The sequence below is a fragment of the Cnephaeus nilssonii genome (genome assembly GCF_951640355.1).
Source record: "Cnephaeus nilssonii genome assembly, chromosome: 20".
Lineage (NCBI taxonomy): Eukaryota > Metazoa > Chordata > Mammalia > Chiroptera > Vespertilionidae > Cnephaeus > Cnephaeus nilssonii.
Genome location: NC_137091.1, coordinates 13,660,897 through 13,684,719, shown reverse-complemented (window position 1 = coordinate 13,684,719; position 23,823 = coordinate 13,660,897). Strand labels below are relative to the sequence as shown.

Genomic DNA, 23,823 nt, shown 5'->3' with positions numbered 1-23,823 from the left:
GCCATAGATGAGTGGAAACTACAAATAGAGCTAATCTAATAAAAACTAGTTTATTTAAAAATCTATCTCTTAAATCACTGAAAACCATCATTATAACTTTTCAAATTGTTGCACTTTTATTTTTTTTATTTTTATTTATTGATTTGAGAGAAAGAGAAACATCGAATTGTTGTTCCACTCATTTATGCATTTATTGGTTGATTCTTGTATGTGCCCTGACCTGGAATCGAATCTGCAACCTTAGCATATCAGGATGATGCTCTAATAAACTGAGCTATTGGCCAGGGCTTGCACTTTTAAAAAAATATATTTTTTTTATTGATTTCAGAGAGGAGGAAGGGAGAGGGAGAGATAGAAACATCAACAATGAGACAGAATCATCAATCGGCTGCCTCCTGCATGCCCCCTGTGGGAGATCGAGTCCACAACCTGGGCATGTACCCTTGACGGGAATCGAATCCGGGACCCTTTAGTCCACAGGCCGACGCTCTATCCACTGAGCCAAACCAGCTAGGGCTACACTTTTAATTTTAGAAAATAAATCAGTTATTACTTCCTAAAGTTTCTGGACTCCAATATTCATATTATTTTGTAAAATGTGGGGAGTCATTTTGTGCAGTAATTGACAGATAAAGGACAATTAAATTCCTCTTGCTTGTAGAAAAACAGCCTGGGCATGTAGTAGATTAAGTTACCCTCTGGTTTGTTCCATTCAGTAGTGATATTGTCTTCTTTGACACAGACCAGTTTATATCTGACTTGGAACACCATCCATCAGGTTCAGCAGAGAAATGGCCTAACCACAATGAGCTCTCATGTCCAGTTCCTTTCTGGAGAATCTAGAGGGTGAGTGTTGTTTGAAATGTGTCATTGTTTTTGTGCCCAAGTCTGGTATTTGCATGCTGTGGCTGGATTTGCATGTGTTACAAAGGAGGGGGTATACGTGGGCACCTTCTTGATAGGCCCACTCATTATCTTTGGCACTATAAGACTCTTCTTTTTTAATCTAACCATACTCTGGCTCTCACACTTATGCTTATAATTTTAGTCTGGATTTAAATAAAAGGCAAGTGTTTAATTGGATCTATTAATCTAAAGCAGAAAGAGGCCCATCTACATGAATTCTGTGGTTTGGTTACTGAGTAAATTGGATTGCTAATCAGGTGTGTAAGCCTACTCATTTCTGGTCAAGTATTCTTTTTTGATGGGAGGCAGTATGGAATGGAAATAAAGCAGGAAATTACATATATCAGAGGCAATCTGGATCACCTGCCTTATTGGCCATGTTTCACTCCTGGTAGTTCATTTTGGAAGGATTTCACAGAAATGGAATCAGTGTTTGTGAGGCAGGGGCCCAGGCAATTTAGATTTGGAAAGGGGCTTAGAAATCATGTTCACTGCCCCAAATCTTTATATTTAGGATACCAAACAGGGCACCACAACCTTGGCTTCTCCTAGAAGCAGGGCATACTGTGGTCTCACACCATTCTTGTCTCTAATTATGAAAGGAATAAAAGTGGCAACTCAATTCCTGCATATCTGTAAAACCAGAAGAGTTATAACCAGAAGGATTTAACTTAATTTCCTCATATGATGGTTCAGAAAATCAGTTGAAGAAAGATTAATTGCCCTAGTTACATCACAGCTGAACCAAGATTAAAACTTATTTTTTCCAGTGTTTACCCCATTGCTCTTCCTGTGTGTGAAGCAGTGAGCTTGGTAAGTGTTTATGTGGGGTAAAGAGATCAATGAGTGACTAAGGCATGAACAGGAGTTAAGAACATAGAAACAGCAGGCAGTATAGATAACTCCTTTAAGATATTAAGCAATGAAAGGAAAAAATTAGATATAGAAGGTAGTGTGGAGTCTAGGGTTTTTGTTTGCTTTCTTACTTGTTTGAAATAGGCTTACCCATATTTAAGCAATGATGAGAAGGATCCAGGAGGGGAGGTGGGTAGATTGATTAAAGAAATGGAAGAGTAAAAAAAATTGATGGAGCAAGGTGTTGAAAGAAACATATGGGATCCATAGCACAGGTGGTAAAATGAGTCATGTGGATTTAGGACTTATGGCTCTGGAACGCAGGTTTGGCCCCTAGAGGTAATAAATGTGGGAGTCAGCAGTATATAGAAATGGACAAGACTATACAGAGAAAGTATACAAAGTGAAAAAAGAGAGAAATAACAGAATCTTCTGTTAATCCTAAAATTCTAATCTCATATCTTAACCCAAATTGAAAAGTTTTAGAGGTTTTTTTCTTATTTCAGTTTTTGTTGATACAAAAGGGTACATGCTGATACTTGAATATACTTTCAGATACCTGTGTACTGTTTACTCACCTGGAGATTTAACCTTTTCTAGAGGAAAGATCTGTAAGACACTGAGTATAGCAACACACACCTAAGTTTCTTAAAAAGAAAGGACCCTTAATAACAGGACTAATCACCCCCTCAGTCAGTTATGGTGGGAAAAAGTGTCATAATTTTTCTTTACTAGTATCAAAGCTAATATTAAAAGTAAAGGATATCTTCAATCATTGTGCATAATCAATCTGTTCTGTGGTTAGAGGCTGACTAGAGTTCAGGGTAAAATTTAAAATAACTGTTAAAAAGCTGGCATGATAGAATTCAAACTGGTTATTTTGGTTCTTTCTTAAAATACATAAATATCCTTTCTGTGTTACCTTTTTGGTTGTGAGTTTTATTTTCGTCAATTATATAACCTAGGGCCTGGCCAGTGTGGCTCAGTGGTTGAACGTTGACCTATGACCCAGGAGGTCATGGTTAGATTCCTGTTTTGGGCTCAATCCCCAGTAGGGGGCGTGCAGGAGGTAAACTGATCAATGAAATCATGGATGTTTCTCCATATCCCGCTCCCTTCCTCTCTGAAATCAGTAAATATATTTTATTGATTTTTTACAGAGAGGAATGGAGAGGGATAGAGAGTTAGAAACATCGATGAGAGAGAAATATTGATCTGCTGCCTCCTGCACACCCCCCACTGGGGACGTAGCCAAAACCAAGGTACATGCCCTTGACCGGAATCGAACTTGGGACCCTTCAGTCCACTGGCCAAAGCTCTATCCACTGAGCCAAACCGGTTAGGGCTATTTTTTTTTAAAGCTGGCTTAAAAAAATAATAATATAGGCTAGGCCCTGGCTGGTGCGGCTCAGTTGGTTGGACCACTGTCTAGTACACCAAAAGGTGGCTGGTTCAATCCCTGGTTGGGGCACATTCAGGAGGCAACTGATCGATGTTTCTCTCTCTCTCTCTCTCTCTCTCTCTCTCTCTCTCTCTCTCTCTCTCTCTCTCTTTCTCTCTCTCTCTCTTTCTCTCTCCCCCTCCCTCCCTCCTTTCTCTCTCTAAAATCAATGCAAAACATATCCTAGGGTAAACATTAAATATTAATAATATAAGCTAGGTTACTATAATGGAATTCCCAAAATGCAGTGACTGAACCACTGTTGGAGGTTTCTTTAGCGCCTCATGGTAATTAAGAGATCAGCATTACTTTCATTTCTTAGGTACTGTCAGAGTAGAGTCATCACTTTGAGTTTTAGCTCAAAGTAAGGAGTGGGGGAAGGAGAGGCTATCAAGCAAGTGATGAGGAAGATGCACACATCACTTTCACTTACATTTCATTGGAGAAAACAAATCACATGGCCATACTTAGCTATAAAGGGAAAGCTGGGGAAGGAGTCTGTAGCTGAGTGGCCATGCAACTAGGTAAACTCAGTTACCAGAGAAGAATGAATTAGGACAGTTAACAGTTACCTTCTAAATTTTCAGGAACTTGTTCTGTCTTTAGCTTGTGAAGGCAAATTCATCAGATTTTCATAAATGGAAATTAATTCTTTAGCTCATGCCATAAATATTGGATTAAGTATTTCATATATTTAGATGGTGTTCTTTTGTTTTTGTTTGTTTTATATATTTAAAAAAATTTTTTTATTATTGATTTCAGAGAGACAGGGAGAAGGAGAGATAGAAAAACATCAATGATGAGAGAGAATCATTGTTCGGCTGCCTCCTGCACGCCCCCTACTGGGGACTGAGCCCGCAACCCGGGCATGTGCCCTTGACCGGTATCGAACCCGGGACCCTTCAGTCCGAAGGCCGACGCTCTATCCACTGAGCCAAACCAGCTAGGGCTGTTTTATATTTTTTTATTGATTTCAGAGAGGGGGAGAGAGAGAGAGAGAGAGAGAGAGAGAGAGAGAGAAACATCAATGATGAGAGAGAATCACTAATTGGCTGCCTCCTGCATGCCCCCTACTGGGGCAAACTGGGCATGTGCCCTTGATTGGAATCAAACTTGGGACCCTTGAGTCTGCAAACCAATGCTCTGTCTACTGAGCCAAACTGGCTAGGGCTAGATGGTATTTTTATAACTTATCAAATAATCTAAAAGTAAATCTTAGCAAAACTGTGCTGTAGAGTAGTAAACCAAAAGTAATACTAGATTTCTCACCCATTTAAAACTAGCCGAAACCGGTTTGGCTCAGTGGATAGAGCATTGGCCTGCGGACTGAAAGGTCCCAGGTTCGATTCCGGTCAAGGGCATGTACATTGGTTGCGGGCACATCCCCAGTAGGGGGTGTGCAGGAGGCAGCTGGTCGATGTTTCTCTCTCATCGATGTTTCTAGCTCTCTATTCCTCTCCCTTCCTCTCTGTAAAAACTCAATAAAATATATTTTTTAAAAAAATAAAAATAAATAAAAATAAAATTATTTCACCGAAACCGGTTTGGCTCAATGGATAGAGCGTCAGTCTGCGGACTGAAAGGTCCCAGGTTCGATTCCGGTCAAGGGCATGTACCTTGGTTGCGGGCACATCCCCAGTAGGGGGTGTGCAGGAGGCAGCAGGTCGATGTTTCTCTCTCATCCATGTTTCTAGCTCTCTGTCCCTCTCCCTTTCTCTCTGTGGAAAATCAATAAAATATATTTAAAATAAATAAATAAATAATAAAATTATTTCTATCCCTTTACTTCCAAATTTCTCATTTCTCCAAGTGAAATTCAAAAAATTATCGCACCTACATATAGCCTTCGTTTTATAAAATACAATGTCTCCATAAAATTGTTTACCAGAGAATGAATATACCTTTAATCTTACAGTGTAGGGAAGGGAAGAAAAGATAAATTTGCCGCCGGAACCGGTTTGGCTCAGTGGATAGAGCGTCGGTCTGCGGACTGAAGGGTCCCAGGTTCGATTCCGGTCAAGGGCATGTGCATTGGCTGCGGGCACATCCCTGGTAGGGGGTGTGCAAGAGGCAGCTGGTCGATGATTCTCTCTCATCGATGTTTCTAGCTCTCTATCCCTCTCCCTTCCTCTCTGTAAAAAATCAATAAAATATATTTTAAAAAAAAGATAAATTTGCCAAACTTTTAATGTTCATTGCAGCCTCAAGGTGAAATACATAAAATGAAGTCTAGTTATATCAAAAAATCCTTTTAAAAAAATGCTCAAGATGCTCAGTTGTTAGCTATAAAGGCCTTTGGACTTTTCTGCCTGGGTTTCCCTGCTCCTCTCCACGTGGTGGGGAGACTTCATACCATTTCACACTTGTCAGCTCTAACTCTAAATCCTTCAGCATTGGAAATAGCTCTAAAGAGGCCTGATGTTATTGAAATACCTCATTCTTGTGTAGAAATAGCTGTACAGTGGACTGCTTATTTGAACATTTCTTGGATTTAAAAAAGGTGTTTTTTCATACAGCACATATTGTTGATGGCTCTACTTCTGTTGTGGTGGCACAAGCAATCCAGGTGTTGGGGTAGTAGGAGTTGAGGATGGTGGTTACCACAAGTGAGCCAAATGCTATGACCTACATAACCTCTTAGTATGGCTGTTGAGGGTTGTTGACTCTTGTTCTAAGCTTTTAATTCACTTTACTCTTTAAAGCAGGAAATGATAAAATTGTACAGTAGGGGCATAAATAACTATGTTCTTACTAGAGGCCTGGTGCACAAAATTCATGTACCTGGGGGGGTGGTCCCTCAGCCCGGCCTGCGCCCTCTCGAAGTCCAGGAGCCCTCGAGGGATGTCCAACTGACGGCTTAGGGGAGCGGGCCTAAGATAGCAGTCGGACATCCTTAGCGCTGCTGCAGAGGTGGGAGAGACTCCTGCCACCGCCACTGGGCTCACCAACCGTGAGCCTGGCTTCTGGCTGAGCAGCACATCCCCCTGTGGGAGTGCACTGACAACCAGGGGGCAGCTCCTGTGTTGAGTGTCTGCCCCCTTGTGGTCAGTGTGTGTCATAGTGACTGGTCATTCCACCATTGGGTTGATTTGCATATTAGCCTTTTATTATATAGGAGCTTAAATTGGTAAAAAAAAAATAAATAAGCAAATAAAGCCACCTCCCATACTTTGTAGACTAGAGTTTAAGTAAATCAATAAATTCATACACAAATACATTAAAAAGGAAGTGAAAACTAAAATTGCAAGCATTTGTATTTTTAATAAATAACTTACATATTGAATTTATCAAGACTCCTAATGATTTACAATATGAATTACATCATAGATTTGTTTACTGGTATAATTTGGACTTGCTTAAGTTGATATTCAAATTTTGGTCAGTCACATTAGAAAGATATCGCAGGCCCTAACCAGTTTGGCTCAGTGAATACAGCGTTGGCCCATGGACTGAAGGGTTCCTGGTTCGATTCTGGTCAAGGGCACGTACCTTGGTTGCAGGTTCAATTGCTGGTCTTGGTCGGGGAGCATGTGTGGAGGCAGCTGATACATGTGTCTCTCTCACATCGATGTTTCTCTCTCTCTGTCTCTCCCTCTCCCTTCCACTTTTTCTAAAAATCAATAGAAAAATATCCTCTAATGAGGATTAACAAAAAAAAGAAGAAGAAGAAAGATATCTTAGGAAGCTTGAGGTGGTAACCTGAGCACAACCCAGAGCTCCCAGCCTAAAGAAGTGAGAGGCGAAGGGAAGCCGTAGACTTATATACCACACTGAGCTAAAGGACAGTGAAAGGACTGCTTTGTTACAGTCCTGACACCCTGTCCTAAAATTCATATTCACTATTCACCCGTAATGATAACTTGAGCATAATTTTTTTCAAGTCTCTGGATTATATTAAATTAAATTGGCATGTAATTTTATTCAGCCCTTTATGTACCACTAAGTGGTACATAAGGATTCAGTGGAAAACAAAGATAGACAAGGTAAGTCCCTGCCCTACAGGAACTTAAATCTAGTTATTATATATTTATATTAATACAAATATTAATATGTATTAAGTATATCTTAGTATAGTTGGCTTGAGTGCTTTTTTGTGGAAAATCTTGGCTTTATTGTAGTCTTAAAATTCTAAACTGTCAAGAACCTTCCAGGTGCCTTCAACTAAGTGAGGTTAGGCAAACCAGACAAAAAAGCCCAGCAGACTGCTCTGGCCAGTGTGGCTGTTGGTTGAACATTGTCCCATGCACCTAAAGGTCACTGGTTCAATTCGAGGTCAGAGCATGTGCCCAGGCTCAATCCCCAGTAGGGGAGCGTGTAGGGGCAGCCCATCAATGTCTCTCTCACTCCCTCTTTACTCCTCTCTAAAAGCAATAAAAACATATTAAAAAACAAACCAAAAACACACACAGCAGAACTTTGGTAAGGAAGAACAGAAATAACACAGCTTCAATCAGGCTTTTGCTTAAATGACACCACTTGACTACTTCAGAGAACAACAAGTTCATACTTACGATCAAAGTGTACTTGGTAATGGGTGGATATTGCTTGATAAAGACATCCTCAAGAAAACGAAGCATTGACTTCCTCATAAAAACACAGGAAAACTATACATCATGTGGTTTTTTGGTAACGAGAAAGCACCATTTTTAATCCCTTTGCAGTTTTAAAACTTGAACAATGAGATAAGAATTGAAAAAGGTGTGTTGCATGGCTGCCTGGATCATCTCTGAAATTACCATCTTTGGAACTGTTAAGTGAAAAGAAAAGGTGACTTGAATGTGAGCTGGGTGGGTACTTGCTTCTCTATTTGGCTGTTTGTCACTGCTGTGAGACCTGTCTAAAATAGACACTATCAGAATAAAAAATCAGATGTCATGTATTAGTCTAACATTCACTGGTCCCCTTCCTACTCTAATGAATTTTCAGTGCACTCGCTCCAAATAACTTCCAAGTGATTGTATCAAATTAGGATCCATTTATTCAGTCATCAGAAATTAATGTTTTCTCAGTAATAAGGCCCTTGCCTTTCAGGAGCTCACACCTATTTGAGAGACAAACCATGATGCCTACTGATAATTTAATATGATGAGAAATGTTAGAGGCCATGCACAGGGACCATGGGCCATCCTTGTGCTCCCTCTGTGTGTGGAGCTAACCCATAGATCCACACATAGAATCCACACTGAAAACACTGTTCCTTTTCTTTTTTAAGTATATTTTTATTGATTTCAGAGAGGAAGGGAGAGGAAGAGAGAGATAGAAAAATCAATGATGAGACAGAATCATTGATCGGCTTCCTCCTGCACAACCCCTACTGGGGATTGAGCCTGCAACCTGGGCATGTGCCCTTGACCAGAATCGAACTCTTCAGTCCGCAGGCCAATGCTCTATCCACTGAGCCAAACCGGCTGGGGCTGAAAAGTTTATTACGTAGTTTGGAATAACAGAGGTCCCAAGGACTGCCTTAATCTATTTATGTCCCCTTTATATTCTCACTAAATACTATATGAGTATTGTGTGTGTGTTTTTTAAATATCCATTACTAGTGACCCATCATGCGAAATTGCGTGAGATCCGGGACACCCTCTCCTTCCTGCGCCATGGGACTGCCAAGAGCCCCAGAGTCCCACCCCGCATGGCCAGCGCGCCACGGGACGGCCCCGAGTCCTGGAGTGCCGCCCGATGCCCCGCCTCCAGGCCAAGCGGAGCAGTGTGCACATGGGGCCGCTTGTGACGGCGTTACAGTGGGAGGGTTAATTTGCATATTACCTCTTTATTATATAGGATACTTAGGAGGAAACTGAAGAGAAAATGTGTTGTCATGCAAAGCATCCTTGTAACTTTTCATTTACATAGAAACTCATATTCCATAGCTGCTACTTATTTCTAACAGTCAGGAATAGGTTTAGATTAATTCCATCCTTTGCAAACCATCATGGATAGTCAATAAATCCTAGTCTAGAAGATTTACTTAAAAAGCATCCTCTCTCTCTCATAGGTCTGTACCAATACCTTCAAAAATTGGTCTCAATTCGTGATTACTAGCTTGCCAGCAATGATTAATCATCACTTTTGTAATTAGATTCCTTTAGCTGCTAGTCCCTACTTCTCTACTATTCTACATTAAATACTAACCACAATCAAACCAAATCTTCATCCTTTATTTCTTTGCCTTTCTGAGTGCTGCCACTTAAAAATTTGTCATTTACATAAAAATATACTTCTACACTTTTTATTAGTTTAACACCATAATAGTAAAAAGAAATGGAGTCTTAGATATGTGAAGTAACTTGTCCAAGGACACACATGGAGTTAGTGGCCGAGCATGTATTCAAATCAAAGCTAATTTCTCGGCTACTCTTCTGCTTACATATGTGCTTCCTCCGTTCCTATCTTCTTATCAGAGTACAGTGCTACTCCCACTCATTTTCAGCCTTCTGCTCTTTGGTGAAACTATAAAACTTAGCCCATTCTTCCAGGTCTCTAGCATGAAGATGCCTAAATCTCTCTGCTCTGACTATTCACTGTAGTCCTTTGCCCACAGGATTTTTCCAGTTGGATGTTCTAATTTCCAATTCCAGACCTAACCTACCTAACCACCTTCCTCTTCTAAATTCCTCTTCAGCTTATTTCCAATAGTGACAGCACCCTTCTTTCTAGATTCAAAACCTTGGTGGTGGTGGTGGTGAGTCAGTCCTTCTTTTGTCTCTCCCTCTTCCTACCATCACTACACTATATTCACTTTCCCTCCCCTAGTATCACATTTGTCCGAGGTCCTTTGCATTTTCTTTTTCTAAATGATTTCCCTGCTTTAATCTTTTGGCCTCTAAAAAGTGACAGGTATTTTGAAGCTGACTCTACCATTTATTTACTAAGCAAATTATGTGAACTGTCAAAGACTCAGTTAACTGATGTATAAAGTAGGGTAGTAGTGATCTTAAATGTTGTGAAGATTAATTGAAATAAGATATAAAATTTCAGTTATAAAGTCTAACCTATAGATGTTCAATAAATATTTGTGGAATGAATAAATGTTAGTTGCCTTCTCCTTATAGCCATAATGAGTATGAGTTTGAAGAATATTTTTCTTAACTACCTAAACTATAAAAAGATTAGATGTTAATACTTGAAGATTTTTAAAAAATGATTGTATCTCCTTTGATCTACAATCACATCAAACTCTTAAGTGTAGAATTTTTTTACCTTGGACTATTTTTGTTTATAACAGCCTTGAAAATGTGCAATTCAGTGATTTTTAGTATATTCACATTGTTATGCAACCATTACCACTATCTAATTTTAGAACATTTTCATTATTCCAAAGAGATTCCATATGCATTAGCAGTTACTCTCATAAGTCCTGGAAACTGCCTATTTTATGTCTATATAGATTGGCCTGTTCTGGCCATTTTATACAAATGGAATCAAATAATATATGGCCTTTTGTGTCTGGCTTCTTTCACTTAGCATAATATTTTCAAGTTTCATCCATGTTGTAACATGTATTAGAACTTCATTCCTTTTTACGGCTGAACTAGAGGCCCAATGCATGAAATTTGTGCACTGGGGGAGGGGGCGTAGCCCAGCCTGCACCCTCTCAGTCCGGGAGCCCTCGCTCCTTACCGCCCGCCTGCTCGCTGCTCCTTACAGCTCAGCTCGCTGCTCCTTAGTGCTGCCGTGGAGGCGGGAGAGGCTCCTGCCACCGCCGTTGAGTTCACTAGCCGTGAACCCAGCTTCTGGCTGATCACCAGGGGGCAGCTCCTGTGTTGAGCATCTGCCCCCTGGTGGTCAGTGCGCATCATAGCAACTGGTCGTTCTGGTCATTCCACCGTAACAATTGCTTAGGCTTTTATTATATAGACTAGAGGCCTGATGCATGAAATTCATGCAAGAGTAGGCCTTCCTTCCCCTGGCTGCTGACACCAGCTTCCCTCTGGGACCTGGGCTTCCCTCGCAGCCCCGGCTTTGTCCGGAAGGTCGTCCGGTCTAAATAGCATATTATGCTTTTATTATTATAGATAATATTTTGTTGTGTGGATAGGCCACATTTTGTTTAACTGTTCATCATTTTGTAGATATTTGGGTTGTTTACATTGGGGCTGTTATGTATAATGCTAATATGAACATTTGAGTACAAGTTTTTATGTGGATGTGTTTTCAGTTCTTTTATTATACGCCTAGGAATAGAATCTTTAGTTGATAAAGCAAAGAATTTTCATTTCAAAGCAGAGTTCTCATGGAATAGAACTAAAGTTTCTTATTTTGGGTGTTTTCTTCTATGTTGGTTCCTTAAGATTGAAATTCTTTGCACTAGACCTCACAGAGCACTGTGTTCCCAGTCATGGAAACCAACAGAAAAGCAAGAGCCTGCAATCAGAAAGCATCAGAAACAATACAAATGCCCCACATAATAAAGGATGCTTTCATAAACATAGGGTAACAAAATAACCTCCAAATCCCAGTGGTTTACTCTCAACAAAGCATTCATTTCATTCACTTTATATATGAGGTGCACTGTAAGATCAGAAAAGGAAAACTCTCCTAAAGGGATGCAAATTAAGGAAAAGTTAGGTTCAGTGAACACATTTATGAAAAGTATCCTATCCTTTGCTCTAGAGCATGAGCCTTTAGAGTGAGCAACTTTTCTCTGTTCACTCAGCCATCCCACCTTCTCAATCCAACTGAAATGAAAGGGAGAGAGGGGGATCTGAAACAATTTGTAGAATATTTCCATTCACCTCAGGAGCAGGTTTAAAGTACTGCCTTTACCTTCATAGAAAGCCATGGCAAGAGGAAAAATGGCTTTGAAATAGAGGTTGGCATTGAGCATCATGATCAGTCACACAGAGGTCACTAATTACTCTCCCTTTTGTTTTTCAGTGAACGAGATAATTGGGAGAGACATGTCTCAGATTTCTGTTTCCCAAGGAACAGGGGTGAGCAGGGAGGCTCCCCTCCCTGGTCCCGATTCCTTGGATTTAGGAAGATCTGATGGGCTCTGACAGTGCTTGCTGCAACTTTGCATCCACCACCACCATATACTTCTCAGCATGTTTCTGTCCTTGGACCTTGGGTTTCCAACTCTGCGGCCTTCAGGACTGGCGCCAGGAGTTGGGATCACTGGGGAAAGCAGCAGTCCTCCACCTCAGGACTTGGGTAGATTTTGTAAAAGAACAGCAACAGCAGAGGCTGTTTGAGCTTTGGGGAAATGAGCTTTGCTTTTTATTTTTGAATAGGATACTTTTATATGATGGGTGCTTTGAGTGTGAACGCAGCAGGCTCTTCATTTCAGAGGTGCTGCTTTTGCAGATGACCTCATTGCTTAGCTAGAATTAGTGATTTGAACTGCTTTGTGGTCATTTGAAGGACCTTTTAGCTTTAATGATATTTTTAAAATAGGAACTTTTGATAAAACTTTCCAGAGGCAAACATAAAAGAAAAAAATTGTCCAAGCCCACACCTATGCCTCAGAAACTCAGCATGTGTCCTGAAGCCTTTCATAGATTCATAGGAAATAAAAGCCAAATGTAGCTCATACCTCTATAAAAGTAAACTGTTAGATAAAATGAGAAGAGACCATTCCAATCATTTAAGTGTTGGAATATTAAATGACATTCCAGAGCATAGCCTTTTTGTAACTTTCTAGATCTTCCTGCAGTCTCTCCATTCTGACTTCATGTTGAAATTGCTTTTTTCCCTCAGGGCCTTGGGTAAGATAGCTACTTATAAGGTGACTGTGAAAGGTGAGGTTTTAGCTTCATAGCTTTAAGTTCCTGCCATCCTACAAACAAGTGCTCTTCCTTTTTGTGTCCTTTTCTAAGTGGGAGCATTGGACTTTGGCTGCTCTGTAACCTTTGAAGCCAGTCTCATGATGGTTTAGGCAACTTTGCTGGTTCTAACTCATCTCCTGGGGCCAGGCTGTGTCAGGAGTTAAGCACAAATGAGCAATGCTTCAGAACAAGAGCAGAGAAAACACAAGACTCCAGATGGGAAGCTTTTAAGATTCATACTGGCACGGAAGGCTTATCCCTCATCTGTTTACAGCCTAAAAAGATTCTCACCTACCCTGTTCCATCTGCATGGCCTAAAAACCAGCCTTTTCCCAAAAAGGCTTTGAGCCAAATAAAAAAATGAGGTAGCATCATAAACCTGACCCTCCAGACCAAAGATGCCCTGGTGCTGCTGCAGGTGAGGCTGGCACTCAGACAGGGGCCAGCAAGAAACTCCAGCCTGCTGTCTACCAAAGGAGTGCCCAACTTGGGTGCTTTTTTCAAGCCCATCCTTACCACTCCCATTAATAGGATAAGTTACTTGGTCCAAGGCCTGGGCCATTTCAAAGCTCCTGAAGCTTGTAGTATGTTTTCATGTGAAATGATGTACTTTTATTTATTCAGAAAGCAAAATTTTTGAGTGCCTACATATGAGACTGCATGCTAGTCTGGTTAAAGGTCTGATGTTGTTATTCCAGGGGATTGTGGGTCCTAGATGCCAGGATTCTCTACTGAGACCGAGTGAGTCCTGGGCAGAGGAAGCTTGTTCTTTGCCCACCACCTATAGTCACCCAGGTAGGAGCTATTGACCCAGGACGAGGAAGTGTTTGTTTTTTTTCTCTTTAAACCATGTTTTAGATTTCTCCCTTAAAACTAGTTAAGAAAAAACGTCTGTCCTTCAGCAAATCACTCTGGTCCTCTTGGAGCTGGGTGTTTTCATGTTTTCTTTGAAAATGTAGTGTAGTGAGATATTTCAGGGCTACGGTTGGAAGCCCACAGCTTCCTTTGGAGGTTGTGGGGGGCTGGCCAATAAGATGAAGTTCCACAGAGCTGGTCAGACTTGCCTCCACCCTTTTGTCCCTGGTATAGCTGCCTCACATGGGTTTCTTGCAAAAGTTCTCTTTGCAGGATCCATTGGGGGTTGCTTTGTTGTCCTCAAGAATAAAAGCCTCTATGATCCAGAGTTGCTATGCACCAAATTTTGATGCCTTTCAAATACCTTGATGCCTGTAGCACTAGAAATGCTTTCCTATTTAAAATAAAAGTTGAATTTTAAAATAGAGCTTTGTATACTATGTAAGCAGTTTTGTATCAGCTTTGTAAAAGCTTTGGTGTAAGAGTTAATATTTTTTGGCTTTGTAGATAAAGACATTTTTGTGCAACATAGTGGTATTAAAGCACACATCCATTGGACTATGCAATTTGGGTTCTAGTTAGCAGCACTGAGCAGTTGGGCATGTGCTAGCACCTACCCTTACCCCTCCGGCCGATGTGAGATCTTGGGTTGAAGAATGGGATGAGCAGCCTTCTGCTTATTAGAGATGCACAGAGAAACATGGCTGAAAACAGCTTTAAAAGGAACAGCTGTCTCCGGGATCACGTGTGGTGCTGCTGCCTGGGGTGCAGCCCACCGCTGCCCAGGGCTAGTCACTGTCATCAGAGCTCTGCTGGGTCTGGCTGTGAAGCTGTTTTTGATACTCAGAACAGATGGTCATCTTTAAGGCTCAGATGGGCTCAAGTTGAAACCTTGTATTTTATAAAATGGATGATGTTCAGTTTACAGCACTCGGGGTTGTGTTTTCTTGTACATTTTGTATTTTAAAACCTTTTATAGGAGTACAGTGCTCCTTACACAAATACAAAGGGAAGAGCCAGCAATTCAGGCTCCTCAGTTACAGTGCTGAAATAATAAATGATGACAGGTCAACAGTCTCCTTGAAATCTGCTTGAGTTTTCCTCTGCCTGGGGCGGGTGAGGAGCCCCTCACCCTGGGGGCCAAAGCTAAGGGCACTTTGACTTTTAAAAAGTCCATGTGGTTAGGAACCTTTGTTTATTTTCTGGAGAGGGTAGAGTTCCAAATTCTTGCTGCAGCTTCAGTTCTGCATCCTCTAATGAGTGCAAAGGACATTCCACCATGTCTGCTGAGTTCAGGACAACTGGCCTGCCCAAGGTGTGTACGAAAAGTAGGCAGAAAAGTCTGCTTTAAAATTCAAGCCTGAGTTTTATGTGAGGGCCTCCTGCCCCCTAGTGTCCTCTGGGGGTACTGCAATACAGTTCATCAAAACAGCCTGTGGTTTTGCCGTCTGGTCTGGTATTCCTTGTGCCAAGCTGGAGGGGCTGGCAGCCTTAGGTGGGACCACCCCTGGCACAGTGTGTCCATTGAGGTCCAAGCATCCTGGGGACTGGGGCCAGCACTCTCTGTTTCTCTGCTCCCCCATCAGAAACTCCCAGGAGTCATACATTGAAGGCACCAGGGCTTACATTTTAAAAGAGAAGGCAAGCCTGCTGTGGATGTCAGCCCCACAGTATCTGTGGGCATGGGCCATAGCCAGAACAGACCAAAGGCTCTCCAGGGTTACTCAAGAGGCCCAGGCCAGGCCATTGGGAGCAGGGTAGCACCATTCCACCCCTAGCCCTACATGCAAGATTCAGCCATCATCTTTGGGGTGAACAGCAGAGCAGTAAGTGGGGGGATGGAGCTGGGGCTTGAGCTCCTCTGAGTGCCTTCAGAAAGAAGTCACCAGGATGAGGGCACTGGTTCTCTGGATGCAGGAGACGTGTTAGCTGAGGACATCAGCCAGCTCTTACCTCCTGACGCCCTCACCTACAAACACACCCACTCTTTGGGGGCCTGTAGCACAGTGCGAGGTGGGTCACCAACAGGCATCAGGCTGGTGTAGTCATCAGGGGCTAGCTGCAGAAGGAACAGAGATTTAGGGCAGGGAGCTCTAGGCTCAGCCCGGTCCCCAAACCCCCCTAGTCACAGCTCACCTGGTAGGCCTGAAAGACACTGAGCAGATCCTTCATACCAGCTGTGTATGGGACACCCTGCATACGGACCAGGGCTCCTGGTTGGGGCAACACTGAGGTAGGAGCAGAAGCCAGGGCCGCAGGGGGCGTGGTGAGGTAGCCCACAGTGGTGGGAGAGACTGGGGGGCTAGGGAAGGAAAAGTAGGGTTTTAGTCCAGTCCTACCTATGGCCTACACCAAGACTTGCCTCCCTCTTCCCTTGCCTCTGACTTATACTTAGTTCATTTCAGTTCCTCCTCCCTAAAACCCTGTCCTCTACGTCATCTCCGTTCTAGTTTGTAGATAGCGTCAGCTAGCCCACATCTCACTCCCTTCTTTCAGACCGTAGGTTATCTGACCCAAGAAGAGGATCATGACCTTCCTCCAAACCAGGACAGGGGCAAGTCTATGCAATTCTCTTAGCAGCAGGGTACCTGGGGTAGTAAGCTGTGTAGTTCATGTAGAGTTGAGTGGCTGGCCCCGGGTAGTAGGCAATGGGGGTGGGGGCAGCAGGCACCCTGGCAGCTGGGAGCAGTGCTGAAGAGGGATAGAGAGCTGCCGTCTCAGTGGGAATGAGTGTTGGGGTGGCTTGGAAGGTGGCGTAGGCTGGTGGCGAGAGGCCTAGAGGCAGAAGTAGAGAGTACATCTGCAGGGGGCCCGGCGCTGCCCTGAGTGGGGCAGCCAGAAAGAAGTCCCCACTGTAGAAAGTGAAGGTTATAACAACCTGGCACCCACATGCCTCCTACTTCCCCAGCCCTGGGATACTCACAGGGTAGTTTGCAGGGTGGAGGAGACATGCCACTGCGACCCAAAGTGCCCCCCATCAGCACACGGCTCATCTCCTCTGTGGAGCAGGGAACTACCTCCACGTAGCGTTCCTTCATCACTTTTTTATGGCAACGCTGAGAAGCAGCTAAGGCCCGCTCTGCTGACGTCATCTGGATGAAGGCATCGCCGGATGGCCGGCCCTGTGCACACCATCTTATAAGCAGTCTGTCCTGTTAGCAAGGGTACCTTACCCCAACCACACACTCCTCTCTGTGTGTCCCCCTTGTGGCAGCAGCCTCACCTGCTGGTTGAGCACCATGTGCACACCATGGGGCCGGATGTCAGCTGCTGCCTCCCCCAGAAAGCTTAGGATGTCTTCGATGGTGGCTGTGTAGGGCAGGCCTCGGAGGCGTACACAGTCTCTCCCCGTCCCCGCTACCATCGGGAAGGGGATGGGCAGCAGTGGAGCAGTCAGAGTGGGAAGGAGTGGACTGGAAGCATAGCGGTTCAGGACCTAATAAGGAAGGCAGCAACTGGTCATGCCAAGTCGGGCAGGGACACAGAGTGGAGTGGGGTGAAAGGGGCCCCCTGGAGAAGCACATGGGGGTGGGGGAGCCCTGGGTTCTCACCTGTTGCACCTCGGCTGCAGTGCTCCGGAAGAGTTCAATGTATCGCTTACCCAGCATGCCCTTGTGCCTGCGCAGTGCAGCTTGTGCCAGCTCCTCACAGGCAAAGAGTGCAAAGGCATCGCCAGTGGGCCGGCCGTCAGGGTGGCGCACAAAGAGCAGCCCATCGGCGCCCCCAGTCACTGGGCACTCTGGCCCCAGGAAGTCGAGCACGTCTGCTGGCCCAGCCGAGAAGGGCAGTCCCCGCAGCCGCAGGATCACCTGGTCTTCCCGCGACAGGAACCGAGCCACCTCTAGTGACGTGCCTTGATGAGGGTGGCATGGGAGTCACCTACTGACTTCATTCATGCCCTTCCAACTACCCATCCAAACCTGGCACACAGGGGAGCAGAAAGGCAAGGGGTGGTGGGGAAATGGGACATGGGTCAAGAACCAGGGGGAGCTAGGTGTTGCTGGGGGCACAACTCACCCCCTGCAATCTTTACAAACTCTTCTCCTGTTGCTTTATATACCTGTGGGGACCGTGGGGACAGTCTGTGAGTCTCAGGCCTGAGGGGGCTGGCCTCGGCTCTGCTCTGCTCCACTCCCGGCCCAAAGCCCCACCTCAATGTAGCGGACACCCATGTGGTGCTTGTGTCTCTGCAATGCTAGGTCCCGCTGCTCGCTGTCCACAAAGCGGATGAGGGCCTCGCCATTTCTTCGCCCCTGGGCATTGAGGCAGAGGGCTACACCACCCCTGTGGGGCCAATGCTATGTTAGTACCTCCTGGGTAGGCCTGCCCTCCTGGGCCTACCATCATGCTGCACCCACCTGGCAATGTTGAGTCCTTTGAAGAAGCGAGCCACGTCCTGGTCTGATGACTGCCAGGGCAGCCCACGGGCCCGAACCACGGTCTCACTGTCCACCACCTCAGCCTTGCTGCTGTGGGGGTAGGGCCCAGGGTCAGAGCTATCTATCTGTCCTGTTAACAAGGGTGCCTTACTATTGTCACCCCCATCCCTGCCCTGCACTCACCAAGGTCCAGTCTCATATTTCTGCTTTATCACCTCGGGCTTCGAAAACAATTGACCTGAGAGGAGATGACATGGGAGTCAGCAGGGTCTGGTGGAGGGGGTCTCCCCACCAAACTCTTTAAAAAGAGGACAGTTGAAGAGGAGGTGACAAAGGGGCTCCCACCATATGGTCTCTCAGAAAAGGTAAGAACTAGGGAAGGGGACTTTGAGGAATTAATAGGCAGGCATTCACCCAGTCCTGAGAGAGATTGGGTAACAGATGGTGAGGGGAACCTTACCACTGGGCCCGTCAAGTAGGTGGAGGATGACAGCTACCATTGTCTTCACTTCCCAGACCCCAAAGTCATCCTCTGTGGCATCTGTTTCCAGCCCCAACTCTATGAGCAGTGAAATTATAATGAGGAAATCCCAGCATTGGAGGCTTGGGGCAATCAGCGTGAGCACTATGACTGGTCTCACCTAGGCCCAGGTCCCCTACATAAGCACGGGGAATCCCAGCAAGCACATTTGTTTTGGCCCTGCTCATGTATGCCCTTACAGATCCCCCACCCCAGACATATGCAGACATGTCTACTTTCCAAATGTGCCCCAATCCAGACAGGCATGCACTTAAGGACTCAGCAGATAATGCTAATTGGGTATGTTCATATAACCCACCAGCATGCACACACACAGACACATAGAGCCTATGGCTGCCCCTCCACTCTAACCCCTCTGGGTCACAGGTACCCTGTGCCATGGTGGCCACGGTGAGGTCCCTGGCGAGGCGGGCACTTGGGTGCTGCACATGGAACTCTCTGCGGAGGTCGTAGAAGGAGAAGAAGGTGTCGGGGAGTACCAGGTTCTGGGGGCACATGTGAGCAGGGATGAATAGACGAAACTGAGCAGCCCACCCCCTCGACAATGGATGGCCTGGGAACCCTGCCCCTGTTGTGCCCTCAGTGGCATACCTTCCTAGAGGCCTCAGGATGCAGGACCTGCCGCAGTAGCTGCTGTCCATCAGTGCAGAGCATGTAGGGACCCCCGCCCAGCAGAGCCACATCCCCGATCACCAGCTGTGAGAACTGGGGAGAGAGACAGACTCACAGCTGGGCAGGCAGGAAGAAAGAGGGCACAGGCTGCAAAGCTGGTTCTGCCAGATGTTCAGCCAGCCCTACCCTGTTTGGGGAGTAGGTGGCCATACCTGTTGGGCCTGGCTCTGCAGTTCCCTTTTCCCCCTCAGTCCACCATCAGCTTCTCCAGGCCAAAAGGGGGCAGTTACATACCCCCCAAACCCCCACCGCACACACTCCAGGAGTCTGGAGTGGGGCCAGAGCAAACACCTGGTGGAGTGGGACAAGCAGGTGGGAAGGGGCGGGGCAAAGCAGGTTAAACCTGTCCCTGACCAGGCTCCACCTTCAGACAGGTGGGAGAGGCCCAGTCCTGCCTGAGGCCCATCCGGCTCATGGTCAATGGCAGCCCCGCCTCTAGGTCTGACCAACCGAGGGCCAGAGAAATTCCAAGGACAGAACTCCACACCTGGACGCCAGGGGCAGCATGAGCTTTGACCCACACCCTATCGACCTGCTGGCACTGAGCTGTTTGCTCATAGAGGGGGTGGCACTCCTGAAACTGCCCAGCCCCTCCCCCAGCCTCCATCCCTGTTGGAGAACAGGTATAAGCACTAAGCACAGCCCAAAGAACCTCCCCCACGCCAACTTTACAGTCTGAGACTGGCAGAGCAAGGCAACCCAGCTCTCCTTCAGCACACTCCCCAAGTGGGGGTTAGCCTGGAAGCCCTTCAGCAGCAGACTAGGTTGAAACATCTTTGTGCTTCCATTTCCTCCTCAGGAACTACCAGAGTTGGAAAATGAAAGAATTTGTGCGTGTAAAGCACTTACACTCATTATACTCAACAGTCAGACACGGGTTGAGCACATAGTGAAGATAAGAGAAAACAGCAATGGGAACAGCTTCCCACTTCAGCCAGGGCCAGGAGGCAACCCTAGGCCTTTGCACTCAGGAGGCAGGTAGCCTCCAGGCGCGGTCAGGACAGCGCCCACGCCTGGACAGCCGGCTGGGGCAGGCCTAAACGAGCAGCTTACAGAGCAGCTTACACCTGGCGGCGTCTGCCTCTGGGGCAGACACCGCCCTCCGCCCCCGCCCAAGCGTCTCCCAGGCGGGTGGGTGGGCCGAGGTCGCAGGCGGGAGGGACAGTGACCTATGACCACGGCCCCTTGGCCCTTTCGGCTTCTGGCTACCGTTCTGAGAGACCTGGCTGGGCAGGTTCCCAGTTTCAGTCTCAGCCTCACTCCCCCGCCGGCCGGGGACTCTCGGAAGGGTCTCGCGGCCTCCATCCCCACCCCCTCAATAGGGTGGATCTGGAAAGACTGAAAGGTAAGAACTCCCCCACCCCCGAAATGGCCGGCACACGCGAACACACGCACACGCGGGAGTCGATGAAAGTTTCAAACAACAGGAACCCGTCCTACCGCCCCGGCCAGTTAGTCCCGGCGCGCCAGGCCTCGCCTCCGGCCGCCTCTCCCGCGGAGAAAAGTACCTGGGGTCCGGCCGCGTCTCCACCCACCGCGCCCCGGGCGCTCACCTGCTGCAGCACCTTGTCCAGCGGCTCGGCCCGCGCCAGGCTGTCGGCGCTCAGGCCACTCGCCTCGCGGCACTGCGGACTCAGTGCGGCCGCCTCGGCGCGAACCAGTGACTTGTGCAGCGTCCCCACCTGCGAGAGGCGGGGGAACCCGGTCCACCACTGTGCCTTTGGATCGCGAAGCTCCTTTGGGGACGCCACCACCCTCTCCCCACCCTACCTGGCGGCTCCGCGGCTCCACCACTTGCCACACTAGCAGGATTAAGTCGGTCTCATCGGAGCCCAGATCCGGCCCCAGTGCACCGGCCGTGGCCCCGAACAGGACGACCAGGGGTCCAGACCCTGGGCAGGTCTCGGCGGAAGAGTCTGCGGCAGGGTTCTGGCCCGGGGGCGGGGGCTGCGGTGGCGCCGGAGTCATGGCCGCAGAGAAAGGGGGCGCTCGGCCACGCACACGCGGACCGACGAGGCGCACGCTCGCACCGACCGACGGCAGACGCGGATCGGCTAGGGCGGGACCCCTTGTGTCGGGGGCGGCACCTGCGGCCCGGCTGGCGCAGTGGGCGCTGCTGAGACCCGCCCGCAGCGCCCGGCGAGGCGGGGCGGCTACCGCCCCAATCCTCTCTGGGCGAGTTACCTGTGGGTCCCGTGGGCCACGTGACCGAGGGCGGCTCTGGCAGCCGTGGGGGGGAGGCTGCTAGAACCGAGCCCGGGACGCGCGCTCACCCGCCCGCCTGGGCGTGCTTAGGACCCAGATTCCCACTCCCCCAGCCGGCTGATTTCTGGGGCGACCTCCACCTCCTCCTGCTCCTCTTCCCCACCATGAGGCCTCAGCCAAGAAAACGGCAAAACCAGAGGCCTTCTCTAGTCCTAAGGGGCACATGGGACTTGTGAAAATCACCAGGAGTCGATGTAGAAGTTGTGGGGGTCGGGCCGGTCTGGGGGTGACAGAAGTCACCAAAGGTCAAAGGGGACGGTTAAAGTTACCGGGTATCACTCAGAAGCCCATCACCAGAGGTAGACTGGGGAGATCCCGAGAGGTCATTAGAGCCGTGGGGGGAGGGGGGGTCATGAGGTCAAAGGGCAGAGTTTGTCCGTACAGGTGGAAAGGCCAGGCTCCAGGAAGTGCACCTGGTGCCAAAGTGCGTTCGGAGGTGCGCGGGCCTGGGTGCTGCGGAAGGAGGAGGAAGACACCCCCCTTCCCCAACTCCAGAGAGTGGCACTCTAGACTGGGCCAAGCCGGATGGTCCGGGCCAGGAGCCTCACCCCTACCCCACGTGGGGACTCCGGCCTGTGTCTGCAGCCCTGCCCCTTTGGCGAGGGGCCTGTTGTTGCCTAGAGATGAGCGCGCTGGCGGTGGAGACCCGAAGCACATGTGTCCTGTGCGCGCGCGGGCGGCAGGACCTCTTCTCCTTCGGGGACCAGCACCCCAATCGGACAGCCCCGCGTGGAGGGCTTCCAGCACCCTTTCGCCTCGTCCATCTTGGTGAGGCTCCTTTACGGCGAGTTTCCGGGCCGCCCTGTACTTCCCCCAATTTCCCCATTGATGTGACTAAGAAACTGAGTAAGAATCCGGTGGGAAGAAGGGGCTCCAACCCGGCGAGAACAAAAGCGTGGGGTGGCCAAGGCCGACCTGAAACGGAGGCGGGAGCCTCCCCTCGCGGTTTCGGAAAAGCCGGGCGTGGCGTCCGGACCCTCGGATAGCGAACACGCCCGGGGTGGAGGGGGCCTCCGACGCCTTGCCCACTGAACCCACACTCCGGCGCGTCCCCATGTGAAGGATCAAGACCGAAGCGCCAGGGTCGGAAGTGACTCGCACCGGGACACGGCCGCGGGGAGGGAGTGGGAGGTACACAGTCCTTCTGGAGGCTTCCGGCGACCAGCGCTTCCCCTTGGGCTGCAGCCTGGTGTCCACGCGCCGCTGCCCTCTCTGGGCCGCCCACCCCTGGAGACGCTAAGCCAATCGGGCCCGGGGGAGGGGGAAACGTCGCCTTTCGGGCCTCGCCCCCCTCGAGATAAGTCTGGAATGTCAAATATTTGCTCGCGGGGCCGGGCGCTGCAGCGAGGTCAGGCCCCGCCCCCCTGGCACGCGCATGCGCCTCGCGGAGTCAGTCCTTCCCGGAGCCAGGCCTTCCTCCCGGCTCCGCGTTCCCCGCAGCAGCACCTCGCAGCCCCGGGCTCGCCCAAAACTCCCCTGGCGCACATCGCTCCTGGTCGGCTCTTCTCCGGGCCGCTCCTACGGGACAGGCCTGGCGCCCCCCGCGGGCCGTCCTGGCGCTGCTTGATCTCTGTCTCACCCACCCTAGCGCCCCCATGCGTCCAACCTCTAGTCCGCGTTTGGCTTTTCCCTATTCTGCTCGGGTCTCCACCCCGGCGCCTCCCGAAGCCTCCCAGTGTGGTATCTCAGGCCGCCCTGAGCGCATGCCCATGGAAGACGCCTTCATGCGTGTCCAAGTCCCTACTGGATAGTGAACCTGAGCCAACGGGCTAGCAGCGTGCGGAGGCTCCCGCAAACCCCCTTGCCTCCATCCCACCGCCCCCAGCTGCAGGACAACTCCCGAGGCTTGGACTCTCCTTGAAAAATTAAATTAGTTAAAATACCCTTAAGGACCCTGCTTTGTTGATCTCTCTTACTCATCTTAGGATGGGTCCTCCCAAACCACCCCATTAATACTAAGCGACCCGCACCCCTGTCCTCTATTCGGCTCTCACATCTCCTTTCCCCCAGCACTAAACCACCTTCTAACACAATAAGGCATTTATGCCCCAGCTGGTTTGGCTCAGTGGATAGAGCGTCATCCTGCGGACTAAAGGGTCTGGGGTTTGACTCTGGTCAAGGGCACATGCCCAGGTTATG

The 23,823-nt window shown here is 48.1% G+C and overlaps 2 protein-coding genes across 3 annotated transcripts in view; one reads left to right on the top strand and one right to left on the bottom strand.

The window, feature by feature from the left end:
* The window catches only part of NFATC3 (nuclear factor of activated T cells 3), a gene marked incomplete at its 3' end in the record, with an annotated part of 105,365 nt that extends 93,161 nt beyond the window's left edge, over positions 1 to 12,204 (top strand). Inside the window, 3 exon segments of the mRNA XM_079799669.1 lie at positions 743 to 807; positions 810 to 846; positions 12,083 to 12,204. Coding sequence (XP_079655795.1) covers positions 743 to 807; positions 810 to 846; positions 12,083 to 12,204 — 224 coding nt within the window.
* Positions 12,205 to 15,748: 3,544 nt separating this feature from the next.
* ESRP2 (epithelial splicing regulatory protein 2) lies at positions 15,749 to 21,742 on the bottom strand. Of its 2 annotated transcripts, none has more exons than XM_079799673.1 (15): positions 21,190 to 21,742; positions 20,973 to 21,101; positions 19,339 to 19,452; positions 19,118 to 19,232; positions 18,667 to 18,765; positions 18,390 to 18,444; positions 18,186 to 18,293; positions 17,979 to 18,111; positions 17,845 to 17,887; positions 17,379 to 17,680; positions 17,051 to 17,263; positions 16,751 to 16,949; positions 16,416 to 16,602; positions 15,964 to 16,129; positions 15,749 to 15,886 (listed from the first exon to the last, which is right to left on the bottom strand). In XM_079799673.1, exons 1-15 carry the CDS (start codon positions 21,385 to 21,387, stop codon positions 15,797 to 15,799), a joined length of 2,151 nt encoding a protein of 716 aa, XP_079655799.1. In that variant the 5' UTR covers positions 21,388 to 21,742; the 3' UTR covers positions 15,749 to 15,796. The 2 variants fall into 2 exon arrangements, with proteins under 2 accessions (XP_079655799.1, XP_079655798.1); XM_079799672.1 differs by having other exon boundaries at positions 18,186 to 18,296; positions 21,190 to 21,735.
* Positions 21,743 to 23,823: the final 2,081 nt, after the last annotated feature.

Excerpts from the sequence above, each read along its gene's own strand:
- ESRP2 (XM_079799672.1), bottom strand. The coding sequence starts at position 21,387 with ATGACTCCGGCGCCACCGCAGCCCCCGCCCCCGGGCCAGAACCCTGCC. Across the intron at positions 17,888-17,978 it reads TGGGTGTCCGCTACATTGAG|GTATATAAAGCAACAGGAGA; the intron begins GTGGGGCTTTGG and ends CGGTCCCCACAG. Across the intron at positions 15,887-15,963 it reads GTGTCTTTCAGGCCTACCAG|CTAGCCCCTGATGACTACAC; the intron begins GTGAGCTGTGAC and ends TTCCTTCTGCAG.